The sequence below is a fragment of the Panthera leo genome, chromosome C1 (assembly GCF_018350215.1).
Source record: "Panthera leo isolate Ple1 chromosome C1, P.leo_Ple1_pat1.1, whole genome shotgun sequence".
NCBI classification, from domain to species: Eukaryota; Metazoa; Chordata; class Mammalia; order Carnivora; family Felidae; genus Panthera; species Panthera leo.
Window position 1 is genome coordinate 11100529 of NC_056686.1, and position 14480 is coordinate 11115008.

A 14480-nucleotide genomic window follows, 5' to 3' on the forward strand; every position below is an offset into this window, starting at 1 on the left:
AGGAGGGGCAGAGAGATAGGGGGACAGAGAATTTCAAGCGGGCTCTGCACTGACAGCAGAGAGCCAGATGCGGGGCTCGAACTCACAAACTATGAGATCATGACCTGAGCCAAAGTCGGATGCATAACCGACTGAGCCACCCAGGTGCCCCTCACTTTAGTTTCTTTTTATGTATCTCTTTCTCTCCCTCCCTCCCTCTCTCCCTCTCTCTCTATAATTATTAGTATATATATATATATATATATATATATACACACACACATATATAATAGTATATATATAATAGTATATTAGTATAGTATATAGTATATTATATATAATATAATATATATTATATATAATAATAGTATAGTAATAGTATATATAGTATATGTATAGTATATATAATATATAATATTAATAAATATAATATATATAAATATGATTAATATATATGGATGATTTTTTACAGCAAACATTTTTCTTTCAGTAAAAAAAAAAATCATTTGAGTGGAACATTTTGAGATCTTGCCCCAATTACAGAATCTGTGCTTGTGTTTCTCTTGTCATTGAAGGTCGGAGCCAGAAAAGCCACCCAAAAGATGGACCAAGAAAGGGAGACACCGAAGGGAGAAACATCCAGCAAATCCAGCCAGAGCCTTCTGTTTTCCAAGCCCGGTAGCAGGAACTAGAAATGCCATCCCGTTGGGCCGTGCGTGATGCTCCGTGAGTCCCGTATGTGACCCTTCTGTGTCAAAATACTAAGATGCTCTTATAGGACTTTAAAGGTTGTTACCCCAGAATGTTGCTTCCTAGACTGATATTTGCGCGATGCTGTATTTTGGAAGGTGCAGGGAGAGGGGTTCTGTTTGAAATTACTTACACGGGTATACACCCTCAGGCGCATGAAAAACGTAAGTTTGAAGCAGACTCCTAGGCCCGGCGGACACAGTTCTGGGGTTCCACCTTTGAGTCGTGAGGTACCCACACATCCACCTCCGCAGAGCTCCAAGAAACCCACAGCTGGCAAAACGCAAGACCCGTACTAGGGCCACGGGACAGAATGGCACCCTCGGGTCTGAGGCTGTCTGTGGTACAGCACTTCATATTGAGTTTATTATAATAAAACGAGCGTGCCCAGTTGTCTTACCGCGTCTGTAATAATGTGGCACTCTTCTCACCTAACCCCCACCCCCCAAACTCTGGGAGGTAAATTGTATCATGATCCCCATTTTACAGATGCAGAAGGCCCAGAGAGGTTAAAGTGCCTGTCTAGATTCACAAGTGGGGCCTGGACCCCGGTTTCTGATTCCCCTCCCATACTGCCCGTTCTGCGCTCCCAGTTTTGCAGGAGCCAGTCACCCAGGACAGACCAAGTACCCAGGCGCCCAAGGGCACACACTGCCCAGGGGGACACACCCCTTTTTCGCAGGGTTTGGAGAAACCCTCATTTTTCTTGCTCCCGTGTTCTGCCCTCTCTCCGTCCATCTGTCCGCTTGCCGCCTTTCTGGTGTGGCCAGGACAGCCAAACAAAATGGGAGGAAGAGCCAGAAGTCACGAATGCCATTTCTTTTTTTTTTTTATTATTACTTTTTTTAAGAAGACACAAGAAAAATATTTTGATATTTTAAAGCCAAATGGATTCTTTATACCGATTAAAACCGGAAGGAGATAGGGTATGTTCTTTGTGTGATATTCCACTGAAAGCACATCTTACGCAGGGCTAGGAGCTAAAGACAGTGAGAAAGGTATACCTGGCCTTAAAAACACTCCCGAAGATCCTGGAAATTTTCCATAAAGAACATGGTATGACAATACTGTACCACATCCCCAAAGTCCAAAACAAGTTTTTCTCTAGCACCAGAAAAGATCACTTAGGCAGGCAGCCGTTCCAGTAGCTGGCTCATGTCTGGAAGCTAAATCGTGTGGGAAAAGATGTTTTTGTTGGTTGCACACGTGTATTTGAATTTGCGTAAGGTAAACGCAATGCCTGTATGACTTCACTGTATTTTACGCCTTCTGAGGACACGTTGATTTTTACCCTATCACATTACAGCCCACCATGGCAATCTCTTCTCTCCACTCCTCGAACTAGATACACCGTTTTGAGGGTGTCTCCCTGAAAACGCACCACCAACCCCCTCCACCAATCAGATTTGCCCTACCTAATGCGGTTCTTTTGGCCACACCCTATTGGCTGAGCAGTACATCCCCAAGCCGGGCCAGACCAATCAGCTTTCTCTTCTAACTCAAGCTGGGCTAATGCTATCTTTGCCATTGGTGCTTGAAAGATGGCCACTGGGATGCCACACAGATCGTTCCTGAACCGCACTGGAGCTGAAAGTCGATGCAGTTCCAGGGCTGGAGTGGCCATTTCCCCACTCGTGCCGGGAGAAACAAAAACCAGCCTGCAGAAGGAGAAGGGTGGGGTAGATACACAACAAGAAAGACAAGAAACCAGGAGTCCCAGAGAGACAGTGACGCGGACATCACAAGCCCCCTAGTCATCGCCTTCCTCCACCGTATGGGCTGAAGCCTGAAGGCCTTGATTGCACAGCCTCCCTTGCAACTAGAGCTGGCCATGCTGTTCAGTTCTGGCCAATGACCTGTGAGCCAAGGCCCGTGGGGAGGACTTACCTTCTGTAATAAAAGGCAAGTCTTGGGGCGCCTGGGTGGCGCAGTCGGTTAAGCGTCCGACTTCGGCCAGGTCACGATCTCGCGGTCCGTGAGTTCGAGCCCCGCGTCAGGCTCTGGGTGATGGCTCGGAGCCTGGAGCCTGTTTCCGATTCTGTGTCTCCCTCTCTCTCTGCCCCTCCCCCGTTCATGCTCTGTCTCTCTCTGTCCCAAAAATAAATAAAAAACGTTGAAAAAAAAATTAAAAAAAAAAAGGCAAGTCTCCACTAGGAAAGAGTATTTTGCCCTTTGTCCCTTTGCCTTGTCTCCTTTTTCATCCCTGGAGCTCAGGCTTGGAGCTGGAACGGCCATCTTGGGCAACGTCAGGCAACCGGCAAGAGGCCGGCGCTCACCTCCGAGGACAGAGGAGTGAAGGACAAGGAAGGCCTGGCAAGTGCCTGGCGGCCGCCCTGAACTCCACGCCGTGCCTGCATTGCCTCCCTCTGTACCTGTTGCTGTGTCGCACAAACCCCTGTTTGAGCCACCGCAGGCACGTGCACCCGTTTGTGCCATGGCACAAACCGCTCAAAACTTAGTGATGGAAAGTGACAAAGATTTATTCTTTCTCGTGGGTCCGTGTGTCGAGCCATGATTCCACGGCACTTGTACTGATCTGGGCTGGCTTGGCTGCAGCTGGATGGTTTAGGGTGACCCCACTTACATGCCTGGTCGCTGGTAGGCAAGTTGGGTGAAGGGGGTGGCTCCCATACAGGGGCAGTTTTGCACCCCTCCCCCCAGGGAACACTAGGGCAACAACTGGACACAGTTTGGGTCGTCATGACTGGAGGGGTGCGGCACTACCGTCATCTAGAGGGTAGAGGCCAAGGATGCTGCTGAACGTCCCAGAGTGCACAGAACGGCCTCCCCACAGCAAAAACCCACTTGATCCAAAGTGTCAGTAGTACCAAGAATGAGAAATTCTGCTCTAGAGAGGCCTCACCCGGGACCGTTTGGTTCTGTTTGTCATGGCCTCTCATCACTGAGCAGGCCAGACCAGGCCTTTTCACAGGGCGGTGGGCACGCATTCCCAGAGCAGCAGGAGAGAGCAAGCCCCAAAGCACAAATACTTATCAAGTGTCTGTGCCTAGTGTTGGTCAACATCCCATCAAACAAAAGCAAATCACACGGCCAGAGTCATTTTGGGAGGGACTCCAAATTTTTACAGTCTGCCCACATTCGGTTTTCTGTTATTTGAAGCTGAAGGCATTCCAAGGACACAGATTGATTACCTTGATTGCTGACGACTGTCTGGTTCCCAGTTTTTTTTCTTGGGGAAGGCCAATTTCAATGCCTGCCCTTGGGTTCCACTAGGACCCTTTGTATCACTTAAGATTCTTTGGTTGCCAACAACAGAAACCTCCTGTAGCTCACTTCCGCAGAAAGGGAGTTTACTCACAGAAAATGAGGAAGCTTAAGAATCAAAGGACAAACAAAGCAGAAGAGCCAGGGCGGTCAGGAGCCGGCTTTTCTTCCCCCATGGATGCCCGCCTTTCCCTTCAGCCGGTTTGACTTTCTGTTATTTGCAACCAACATCTCCTTTACCGAGACACTGCCTCCCCTGGCGGCTGGGAGAAGCTGCCTGCAGCTCTCCCCCGGGGTGGTATTAAGGTACAACAGGGTACCTGCGGTCCCCAAAGCCTCCCAATCTTCTGGTCCCCCAAGAAGCTAAGGCAAACAACTTCCTTCCACCCTCGCCAATGGTGGCCTGTTTGGATTCTTGGATTCGTGACTTCACAGATAAGATGCCCTTCTCTAGCAGCTTTTGGCAAAGCCACCCATGCCTGCTGCTGTGAAAACCAGAGTCATGAGCGTCTGCAGAAAAAAATAGCTTCCAGATCTGCATTCCAAAGCGTGCTCCTGGTAAGTTGGAATGGTTTCCAGTTTTTCTGGGTCTCAGGAATGAAACTAACGAGGAGAGGAAACCCCAAACCCGCTAATGCTAACGTACGTATCCCCCTGTTTCGTGCTGAGGCCTCCTGACACAGGAGGTGGGGCGCCCAGGGAGGGCAGACCATTTCGGCGCATCAAACCTGCACTCGTTTCCATCAAGATGTGCCATTCGCGTCCGTGTGCTCGGTGTCCCAAGCTATTTGGGGCCAATTCGTGACCCAACGCGCCTGCTTTGGTTTTTAAACATGTTGTTCCCCCAGGAACCCACCACGACGCCTCTGCCTGTATCCTATGGCAGGAAGCAGTAGAAGGCCCCCCATTTTGAGTTTCCTCTCCTCTTGAGCCTGTTGCCTTCGTTCCTAAGACCCTACGCTATTGGAGGCAGAAATTTCATCTTCCGGATGACTGCGGTTTTATCGTCATAGAAATCAGGAGTGCTGTTTGATAAATCACTTTTTAATTTTTTACTTAATTAAAAAAATTGTTTTAACATTTATTCACTTTTGAGAGACAGGCAGAGTCAGAGTGCGAGCGGGGGAGGGGCAGAGAGAGAGGGAGACACAGAATCCGACGCGGGGCTCAAACCCACGAGCCGTGAGATCATGACCTGAGCCGAAGTGGGAGGCCTAACCAACTGAGCCACCCAGGCGTCCCGATAAATCACTTTTTTAAGTATAGTCGGCACCCGATGTTCACTAGCCACCACCTGTCACCATACATCACTATTACAATATCATGGACTGTATTCCTTATGTCCCCATGACCTGTTCATTCCATAACTGGAAGTCTGGATCTCCCACTCCCCTTCGCCCATTTTGCCCATCCCCCACCCTCTGACAACCATCCATTTCCTCTCTATTTATAGGGTCTGCTTCTGCTTTTTGTTTGTTTGTTCATTTGTTTTTTACTTCAGAGAGAGAGGAGAGAACGAGCAGAAGAGGGGCAGAGAGAGAGGGGGACAGAAGGTCCAAAGAGGGCTCCGTGCTGACAGCAGAGAGCCCGACGCAGGGCTCGAACTCACCAACAGCAAGATCATGACCTGAGCCAAAGTGGGATGCTTAACCGACTGAGCCACCCAGGCGCCCCTGTTTGTTTGTCTTTAGATTCCACTTCTGTTTCTTTCTTAGTCTGACATATTTCACTCAGCATAATACCTCTAGGTCCATCCACATCGTCTCAAAAGTGGTGATCCCATCCTTTTCGCGACTGCATAATATTTTGTTATATATATATATATATATATATATATATATATATATATATATATACACATATCATCGACTGATGGACACTTAGGTTGCTTCTGTGTCTTGGCTATGGGAAATAATATTGCAATAAACACAGGGATACAAATATCTTTTTGATTTAGCGTTTTCATTTTCTTTGGGTAAATACTCAATAGCAGAATTTTTGAATAATGTGGTATTTCTACTTTTAATTGAGGAACCTCCGTACTGTTTCCACAGTGGCTGCACCACTTCACCTTCCCACCAACCGTGTACCAGGGTACCTTTTCCTCCTCACCAATACTTTGCTATTTCTTATCAGCCATTCTAACAGGTGGCAAATGATATCTCATTTTTGTTTTGATTTGCATTTCCCTGATGATGAGTGATGTTAAGCATCTTTTCGTGTGTCTGTTGGCCATCTGAACGTCTTCTTTGGAAAAATGTCTACGCAGGTCTTCTGCATTTTTTAATTACATAGTTTATTTTTTTTAATGTTTGTTTATTTTTGAGAGAGACAGAGACAGAGTGTGAATGGGTTGGGGCAGAGAAAAGGAGGCACAGAATCCAAAGCAGGTTCCAGGCTCCGAGCTGTCAGCACAGAGCCCGACGTGGAGCTTGAACTCACGAGCTTTGGAATCATAACCTGAGCCGAGGTCGGACGCTCAACCAACTGAGCCATCCAGGAGCCCCCTACATAGTTTATTTTTTAAGTTTATTTGTTTATTTTGAGATAGAACCAGAGGGGAAGGGGCAGAGAGAGAAGGGGACAGAGGATCCAAAGTGGGCTCTGTGCTGAGGGGCAGAGAGCCCGATGAGGGGCTGAAACTCACAAACCATGAGATCATGACCTGAGCCACCCAGGCGCCCCTAGAGAGTTGTTTTGTTTTGTTCTGTTTGGTGTTATGTTGTGTAGGGTTCTTTATGTATTTTGGGGATTAACCCTTTAAAGGATATATGTCATTTGCAAATATCTTACTTAGTAGATTGCCTTTTTGTTTTGTTGATTCCTTTGCTGTGCCAAAGCTTTTTATTTTGGTGTTGTCCCAATTGTTTATTTTTGCTTTTGTTGCCCTTGCCTCAGAAGTTGTGTCTAGAAAGATGTTGCTACAGCTGACGTCAAAGAAATTACTGCTTGTGCTGTCTCCTAGGATTTTTATGGTTTCAGGTTCCACGTTTAAGACTTTAATCCACTTTGAGTTTATTTTTGTGTAGGGTGCTAAAAGGTGGCCCAATTTCTGGGGCACTTGGATGGCTCAGCCAGTTAAGCATCCAACTCTTGGTTTCAGCACAGGTCATGATGTCATGGTTCATGGGATCAAGCCCCACGTCAGACTCTGTGCTGACACTGCAAAGCCCGCTTGGGACCCTCTCTCTCTCCCTCTCTCTCTCAAAAATAAATAAAATAAAATAAATTTTAAAACCTGGTGCAGTTCCATTCTTTTGCATGTAGCCGTCTGGTTTTCCCAACACCATTGTTGAAGAGCCTGTCTTTTTCCCATTGTACATTCTTGCCTCCTTTGTCATAGATTAATTGGCTGTATGATCGTGGGTTTATTTCTGGGCTCTCAATTCCGTTCTTTCGATCTGTGTGTCTGTTTTTGTGCCAGTACCATACTGCTTTGATTACCACAGCTTTGTAATGTAGTATGAAATCTGGGATCGGGATACCCTTAGCTTGGATTTTCTTTCTCAAGATTGCTTTGGCTTTTGTGGTCCCATACAAATTTTAGTATTACTCTAGTTTTATGAAAAATGCTATTGGTATTTTGATAAGGATTGCACTGAATCCTTAGACTGTTTTGGGTAGGGGCACCTGGGTAGCTCAGTCAGTTAAGCGACCAACTTCGGCTCAGGTCATGATCTCATGATTTTTAAAAAAAATTTTTTTAATGTTTACTTATTTTTGAGACAGAGAGAGACAGAGAGTGAATGGGGAGGGTCATTCAGACCGTGAGATCATGACCTGAACCAAAGTCCGAAGCTCAACCGACTGAGCCACCCAGGCACCCCAACGATTTTTTAGTTCAAACTCCACATCGGGCTCTGTGCTGACAGTTCAGAGCCTGGAACCTGCTTCGGATTCTGTGTCTCCTTCTCTCTTTGCCCCTCCCCCCCTCTCAAAAATAAATAAACATTTTTTAAAAAGATTGTTTGGGGTAACGTGGATATTTTAACAATATTCTTCCAATCCCTGAGCATGGAATATTTTTCCGTTTGTATCATCTTCAATCTCTTTCATCAGCGTTTTATAGTTTTCAGAGTAGAGGTCTTTCAGTTCTTTGGTTAGGTATTTTATTATTTTTTGGTGCAATTGTAAATGGTGTTGTTTTCTTAATCTCTCTTTGTGACTGATGAGTCACTTTTGTGGTTAAACAACCAGCCTTCATTCCTTCAGGCAGCACATACTGGGTACCTACTATGTGGTACCACATAGTGGCTAGACCTCGTGGCCTTGACCTTGGCTGCCCCTTCATATTCTGATCTGCTGCTCTCCTGGAGAGGAGCTAGAATCATTAACTTACTGGGTATGTTGCACGGGAGAGTTCACCTTTGATGTCCACACCCTCTTTTGGGGCTTCCTATGGGATTACTGCTGGGCATTCTGTACAGAGAGCTGCCTGCAGTGATGACCCTCTCCCGGGAGTTTCTTTGTCCCTTTCAGCAGTTGAAGTTCAATAGCTAATAATAGCAAACTTTTTTATACTGTCCTTGCCAACCATCAAACACTCCCTGTGCTAAGCACAGTCCAGACATTATCCCACTGAGTGCTGGCTGCGTGTATCACTCCTGTCTTACCTGTGAAAGCGATGAGTAAGGAAGGAACTCGCCCCAGAACAAGAGCCTCAGAACCCAGACGTCTTACTCTTAACTGCTCTAATATATCCCTTTCCTCAGGGAAGTCCAGAAACCAGCTGGTTCTTTACCACTCAGAGACGATAGGGTCGGCAAACTTTTTCTGTAAAGGGCCAGACAGCAAAAACCCTTTTCTTGTAAAGGGCCATTCACTTCAGGGACCACCGGGTCTCTGTCACCACTATTCAACTCTGCCATCGCAGCATGATATCTAAACAAATGAGCGTGGCCGTGTCCTAATAAAGCTTTGTTTATAAAAGTAGTCAGTGGGCCAGATTTGCCCATCTCTGTGTTAAACTCTCCCCCAGACTAGATTATTAACATCGGTGTGGCTCTTGCCTGCCACTTGACTCCCAGAAAGTCGGACTATCATCATGTCTGTCACTGAGAGCATTTTGAGATTTTACCATGCACCACACACTAAACACTTCAGATACATTATCTCATTTAATCCTCTCAAGTGCTCTGGGACGAGATAGTTATTGCCATCTTATAGACAGTGCAACTGAGGCCAGAAAGGCAGAGGAACTTACCCGAGGCCACCCCCGCCTTGAGATTTTCAAACCCAGTTCCTAGCCACGAAACCACACCACCTTTCACAGTTGGAGCCCGGCAGCTGGAGAGAAAGGAGTTTTTCCAGTGAGTCTGGAAGACCTGCCTTCTGCAGGACCAAACCTGAAAGAATGATGTCTTCAGGACATGCCCCTTCCTCCAGGCATCTGCGTTTATCAGCCACCTCCTGAAAGAGCCATCTGCTTTCCTCAGTTAATACCCTAGGTCAGGTGCCCCTGGCCCACGCACTATGCTCTCCCTTTCAGTTGACATTGCCTACCTCTACGCTGTGCTAATCTTACGATATCCCTTGCAAGTCTCCCAAATCCTCGGGTGCCCCTGCAGCAGTCACATGCAGTGTTTATCTGTTCCTTCCAATTTGTTTCTTCCATCTTATCTGCTGAGCAGAGAACTGATAAATGACCAAGGACCAGCAGGTCACCGGGCCCCGATCCCTCTCTGATGCCGCTGACGCTAGGGCACAGACACTTGAGAGGCTTGTTTTTCCAGAGCTCCTGCTAACTTTTGTGTTGAGTCATGTGGATGCAGAGAAGTGTCATTTTAGCAGCTTCTCTTTCTTGGCAGTGACCTTGAGACCGAAAAATGGGCCACCGGATGCTCTGGAGGGGACACTGAGAAAATGCCTCGTCTGCCCCAAGCCCGCAGGCAGAGCATGCCATCATGCATTCACCCGACCACGAGTTCTCATGGCACCTGGGTGGCTTGGTCGGTTAAGCGTCGGAGTCTTCGTTTCAACTCAGGTCATGATCTCACGGTTGTGGGATAGAGCCCCATATTTTGGCTCTGAGCTGACAGCATGGAGTCCGTTTAGGATTCTCTCTCTCCCTCTCTCTCTGCCCCTCCGCCTCTTGTGTGTGTGTATGTGTGTGTGCGCGCACGCTCTCCAAATAATAAATAAGTAAACTTAAAAAAAAAAAAAAAAAGATTTCTCCAGCAGTATCTTGGACCAGGCACCACGCTGGGCACTGAAGAGCCAAAGTTGACCCAGACAGACAGGTCCTTTGCCCCAGGAGGTTGTGTCAGCGGTGGGGAGGGGGGTAAAGGGTGTCAGACACTTTACGAACAACTTCGTTGTGGGTTGTAACAAGTGCTACAGTCCAGCTAAAACTGCTGTCACCTCTCTGTCCCCCAGCGTGGTGTCCAGCAAATCTCACTCTTCCAACTGGGCACCTCCCACCCCTCCACCCTTTGCCAGTGACCAAAAGAATTCCAGGACCAGAGCCTGGTGCCCAATACACTTAATATGTCTTGACTGCCTGGATGGAGACTCACACTGCTTTCACAGAGTGGTATGAAAGTCGAAATCAGCTGCCCATATTATTGCCATATTTGGAAGGGGTCCAGGAAGGTATGAGAGATGCAGCCTTACTGGGTTTTAACCACAAGACATACACACACACACACACACACACACACTCACTCACTCGCCTTGAGACTTTACGATAGGGCTGTCAGGTGTAAGCTTGGGACACTGAACTGCCTGGGATTTCACAGGAGCAGAAAACCCACTCAGCTTCCTTTTTTCCAGCCTGCCCAGTTGAGCACACGCAACTCATTGGAAAGATGATGTTGGTTCTCAAGGAGATTCATCGCATCCAAGAAAAGCACAAAAAGAGAGCTCTACAGATGGATAGGTGGGGTCCTGATGACCTACACATGGGTCTACCTGCAGCCGGTGCCCGGTGCCCCTGTCCTGCTCAGCAGCCACACGAGCACCTGCCTCAAGCGGGTCCCCCCGCCCCCACCGTGCACCCTGTGTACAACTTCCAGACTTTGCAGGAGGCGAGAAAGCCCCTGAGACCAACCCGGCTGTGACCCCATGCCCTGTTCTCACTCCTCCAATCACTCAAAAGAGTTATCGGGGCTGTCCCTGAACCTTGACCTCTGTGTATCTTTCTCGATCATTCAAGGGTTTCCCGGTGCTTTTGGAGAGCGTTTGTGATGATTAATCAGTAAGCTGGTATTTATAAAGTGCTAAGTGAGTGCTGTACTTTATGAGCCAGCGGTATCTCCGTCGGCCTCTCTAATCCCTTTCTAGCAACTCAGGCTGCGGGGACCACCCAGTTCTGTAAGGCTCTGGAATGCCCCTCACTGTCCACTCCATCTGCCCCCAAATCGCAAGAGCTCCTTCCAACCCCTCCCCATCCCTCCCCCCTCTTCTTCACAGAAGTGCTGTTGTTTTTCTTAATATTACTTCGCCCCTCCCCGAAAGACAGTTACACAAGTAGATGTGGGAGGAAGAAGAGAAACATAAGTCAATGATGACTAAGTCTGCCGAGCTCCCTTGCCGCTGGAATATTGTCAGAATTGGCTCTGGCTCACCCCTGCCTCTGTAAAAATCCTTTGCGGAGGGTGTGATTTTTTTCCTGAAGATTCATTCTTTCCACATGACCAAATGCTGTAATGTGTAGCCAGTCCAGATCGTTTCTCTCTGCCCAAATCCACGCTTGGGGGCACAGCCCTCAGGGTCATTCAGAAACGATTCCCCCTAACGAACAGGCTGGAAGTTCTACAGTCACCGCTCATGGGCAGTCCCCGCCGCTCCTCCTCCACTATTTTCATTTCTGCAAAGGTGCCATTCCTCAAGATGAGTGGCCTCAGAAGGAAAAAGTTCAAGGAAAATGCAGCCCCCAGCATGCATCTCAGATGTTGGCCGATCAATAGATGTGTCTAGCAGCAGGGCCCAGGCCCAGGGCCTCAGAAATGAGGCAGGGAACTGAGTTCTCATCCTGCCTAAAACCCTGAGAACCCTCGAGAAAATCAACACAAGAGGTGTGAAAAGGGCATCTGGGCAGCATTTCCTGAGCTCTGCCTGAGGATAAGAGCAGCAGGCCTGGGCGATCCTCTCTCTCCTTTTACAGGACACAATAGGTAATGACCAAGAATTCCCCCACGGCATCATGGAGATTGGCCAGCCTTCTGAGGGCTGTGTCCACATAAACCCAAAGGGTAAGTGACCGGGGAGTTTAACACCCACAGCCCACCCAAATAATTCAAACCAAAACCATATCTGGCTTTCGCATATATGTGAGTTGTTTTTCAAGAAGGCAAACCCCCACATAGTCTCGTCACTATTAAAAGTTGGCTCCAGGGGCGTCTGGGTGGCTCAGTCGGTTAAGTGGCCGACTTCGGCTCAGGTCATGATCTCACGGTCCGTGAGTTCGAGCCCCGCATCAGGCTCTGTGCTGACAGCTCAGAGCCTGGAGCCTGTTTCAGATTCTGTCTCCCTCTCTCTGACCCTCCCCTGTTCATGCTCTGTCTCTCCCTGTCTCAAAAATAAATAAAACGTTAAAAAAAATTTTTTTTTAAATAAAAAAAATAAAAGTTGGCTCCCACATCAAGTACATGCAAAACATAGCATAATGAAGGCAGCCCTATTTCATGCAGACACATTATAAATCATAGATTGGGGCAAGATGAGGTTCACCAGATCTTTAAAAGTCATCAGCTGCTTGGTGAGAAAGACTAAGAATCTGGCAAACCAGAGCATCGGAAGACAGAATTTTTAGAGTTTCGATCCACATCCCATCCCTTAGTCTTTTGCATTCGATAAGTAACACACTATTTTAGGGGCGCCTGGGTGCGCCCACGAACCAACTCAGTTGGTTAAGCGTCCAACTCTTAACTTCGACTCAGGTCATGATCTTGTGGTTCGTGGGTTTGAGCCCAGTATCAGGCTCTGCACTGACAGCACAGAGCCTGCTTGAGATTCTCTCTCTCTGCCCGCCCCACCCCCACGAATAAATAAACATTAAAAAAAAATTTTTTTTTAACTATTTTACTTCTTTTGGGTCCTTCAAGGCCCCATACTGGTGATATAGAAACCTGCCTTTTCCAAGTAGCTGAAGTAAACTGCCCAACTCCAACAGAAACTTGATTCTGAGCTCAAAACAATAAAAATGCCATTTAAGCTGAGCATCTTCATGAGACTCAAACACACCTCAAAAATAAGTGAATGAAAACATCATATTTTCTGAACCCTAAAGTGTTTTTCTCAACTTTGTTCTCTTTAAATGCTTTTTAAATTAATTCAGCAATATTCTTGAACTATGGCAAACCCACAAATACCAATGAGGGTCTGTTCTATGCAAATCAGTCTGGAACAGCTTGCTGGCTTTACATTCTCAAGTGCTCTCTGCCTCCAGAGCATGGGTTTTTAAGCCCTGCATCCATCTTTTCTCTGCACGAACTGGTGGGAGCAGTTTCTGCATAGGGATCCTCGGCATTGTCCCAGTGTTTTAGAGAATAAGCCCCAAACACAGTCCTCCTTCTCGATTAGAGATTCTCAAACTTCAGTGGGCAGAACTCCCCTGGGTGCTTGTTAAAATGCAGGTTTCTGAGCCCCATGCAGAGATCTGTCTGGACCGGGGCCTGGGAATCTGCAGTATTAACCAGCCCTCCCCCGCCCCCTTCCCCCACAGCTTCGCAGTTTTAAGGTGACACACGAGGCCACAGAGAGAGATCCTCTCAGGCTTCTTCCCGAAGGCGTATCCCATGGAGCCTTGGAGAGGGTATCTCTCCTCTGGGGCCCTCACCGAACTGGCAGGAGCCAGAGTCCCTGCCAGTTCCCCTAAAGCAGAGTCCCAGGGGACGACCGGGGCTCAGCAGCTCTATTCTGCCAAGTCATCCATGGGATGTGCCGGCCCAGGCGTGAGGACCAGCCCCTTCCCCGCTTTAGCTCTCCCTCTGTCTCGGAGAACCGTTCGGGGCTGAGGCCCGGCCCCAGTCTCCCTCGAAACTGCTGGTCCAGCCCTTTCCAGAAGCTCCTGCAGCTCTAGCCGCAGTTAGATCTAAACGGGGGTTCCCGCTCACCGGATCCACCTTCATACCCCTGCAACCCTCACTGAGAACGCCGGTGTTTAACAGCGAGTCGTCTCCATGGCGACCGACGGGGTGTCAGAGACTCGGGACTACGACTTCACGGCGTGGGGATTCCGGAGAAGGGGTTGGGGGCGGCGTCCCTCCGAGGCCCTGACCCATACCCAGATTGAGGGGATGGATCCCCGTCCTTCCCGCCTCGGTCCCCGGCCCCCAGCACGACCTCCGCTGCTCAGCGGCCACAGCGAGGTGGGGAAGGGGGGGGGGGGCGTGGAGTTTTACGGGGGCCCCAACCCCGACGGTGGGGCAGCGGGGGCGCGGGGCACGGCACCCCGCCCCGCCCCGCGCCCTCGAGCCCAGGCGGCGGAGCCCCGGCGCACGCGGGCGGCGCAGGGCCGGGCGCGGGCGCGGGGGCGGGGAGCGGGCGGGCCCCGCGCGGGGCCTAAGTCCCACCCCCGGGGGCGG

The 14480-nt window shown here is 48.7% G+C and overlaps 1 protein-coding gene across 11 annotated transcripts in view; it reads left to right on the forward strand.

The window, feature by feature from the left end:
- Positions 1-11464, forward strand: part of FHAD1 (forkhead associated phosphopeptide binding domain 1) — a 134901-nt gene extending 123437 nt beyond the window's left edge. For 6 of the 11 annotated variants that reach the window (XM_042954229.1, XM_042954233.1, XM_042954234.1 and 3 more), the window contains one exon: positions 555-1115. In XM_042954229.1, coding sequence (XP_042810163.1) covers positions 555-671 — 117 coding nt within the window. In that variant the 3' untranslated portion in view covers positions 672-1115. Of the gene's footprint in view, positions 1-554; positions 1116-9761; positions 9893-10725 lie in introns of those variants that run through there. The other 5 variants (XR_006206768.1, XR_006206769.1, XM_042954231.1 and 2 more) reach the window with 4 other exon arrangements.
- The last annotated feature ends 3016 nt before the right edge of the window (positions 11465-14480 follow it).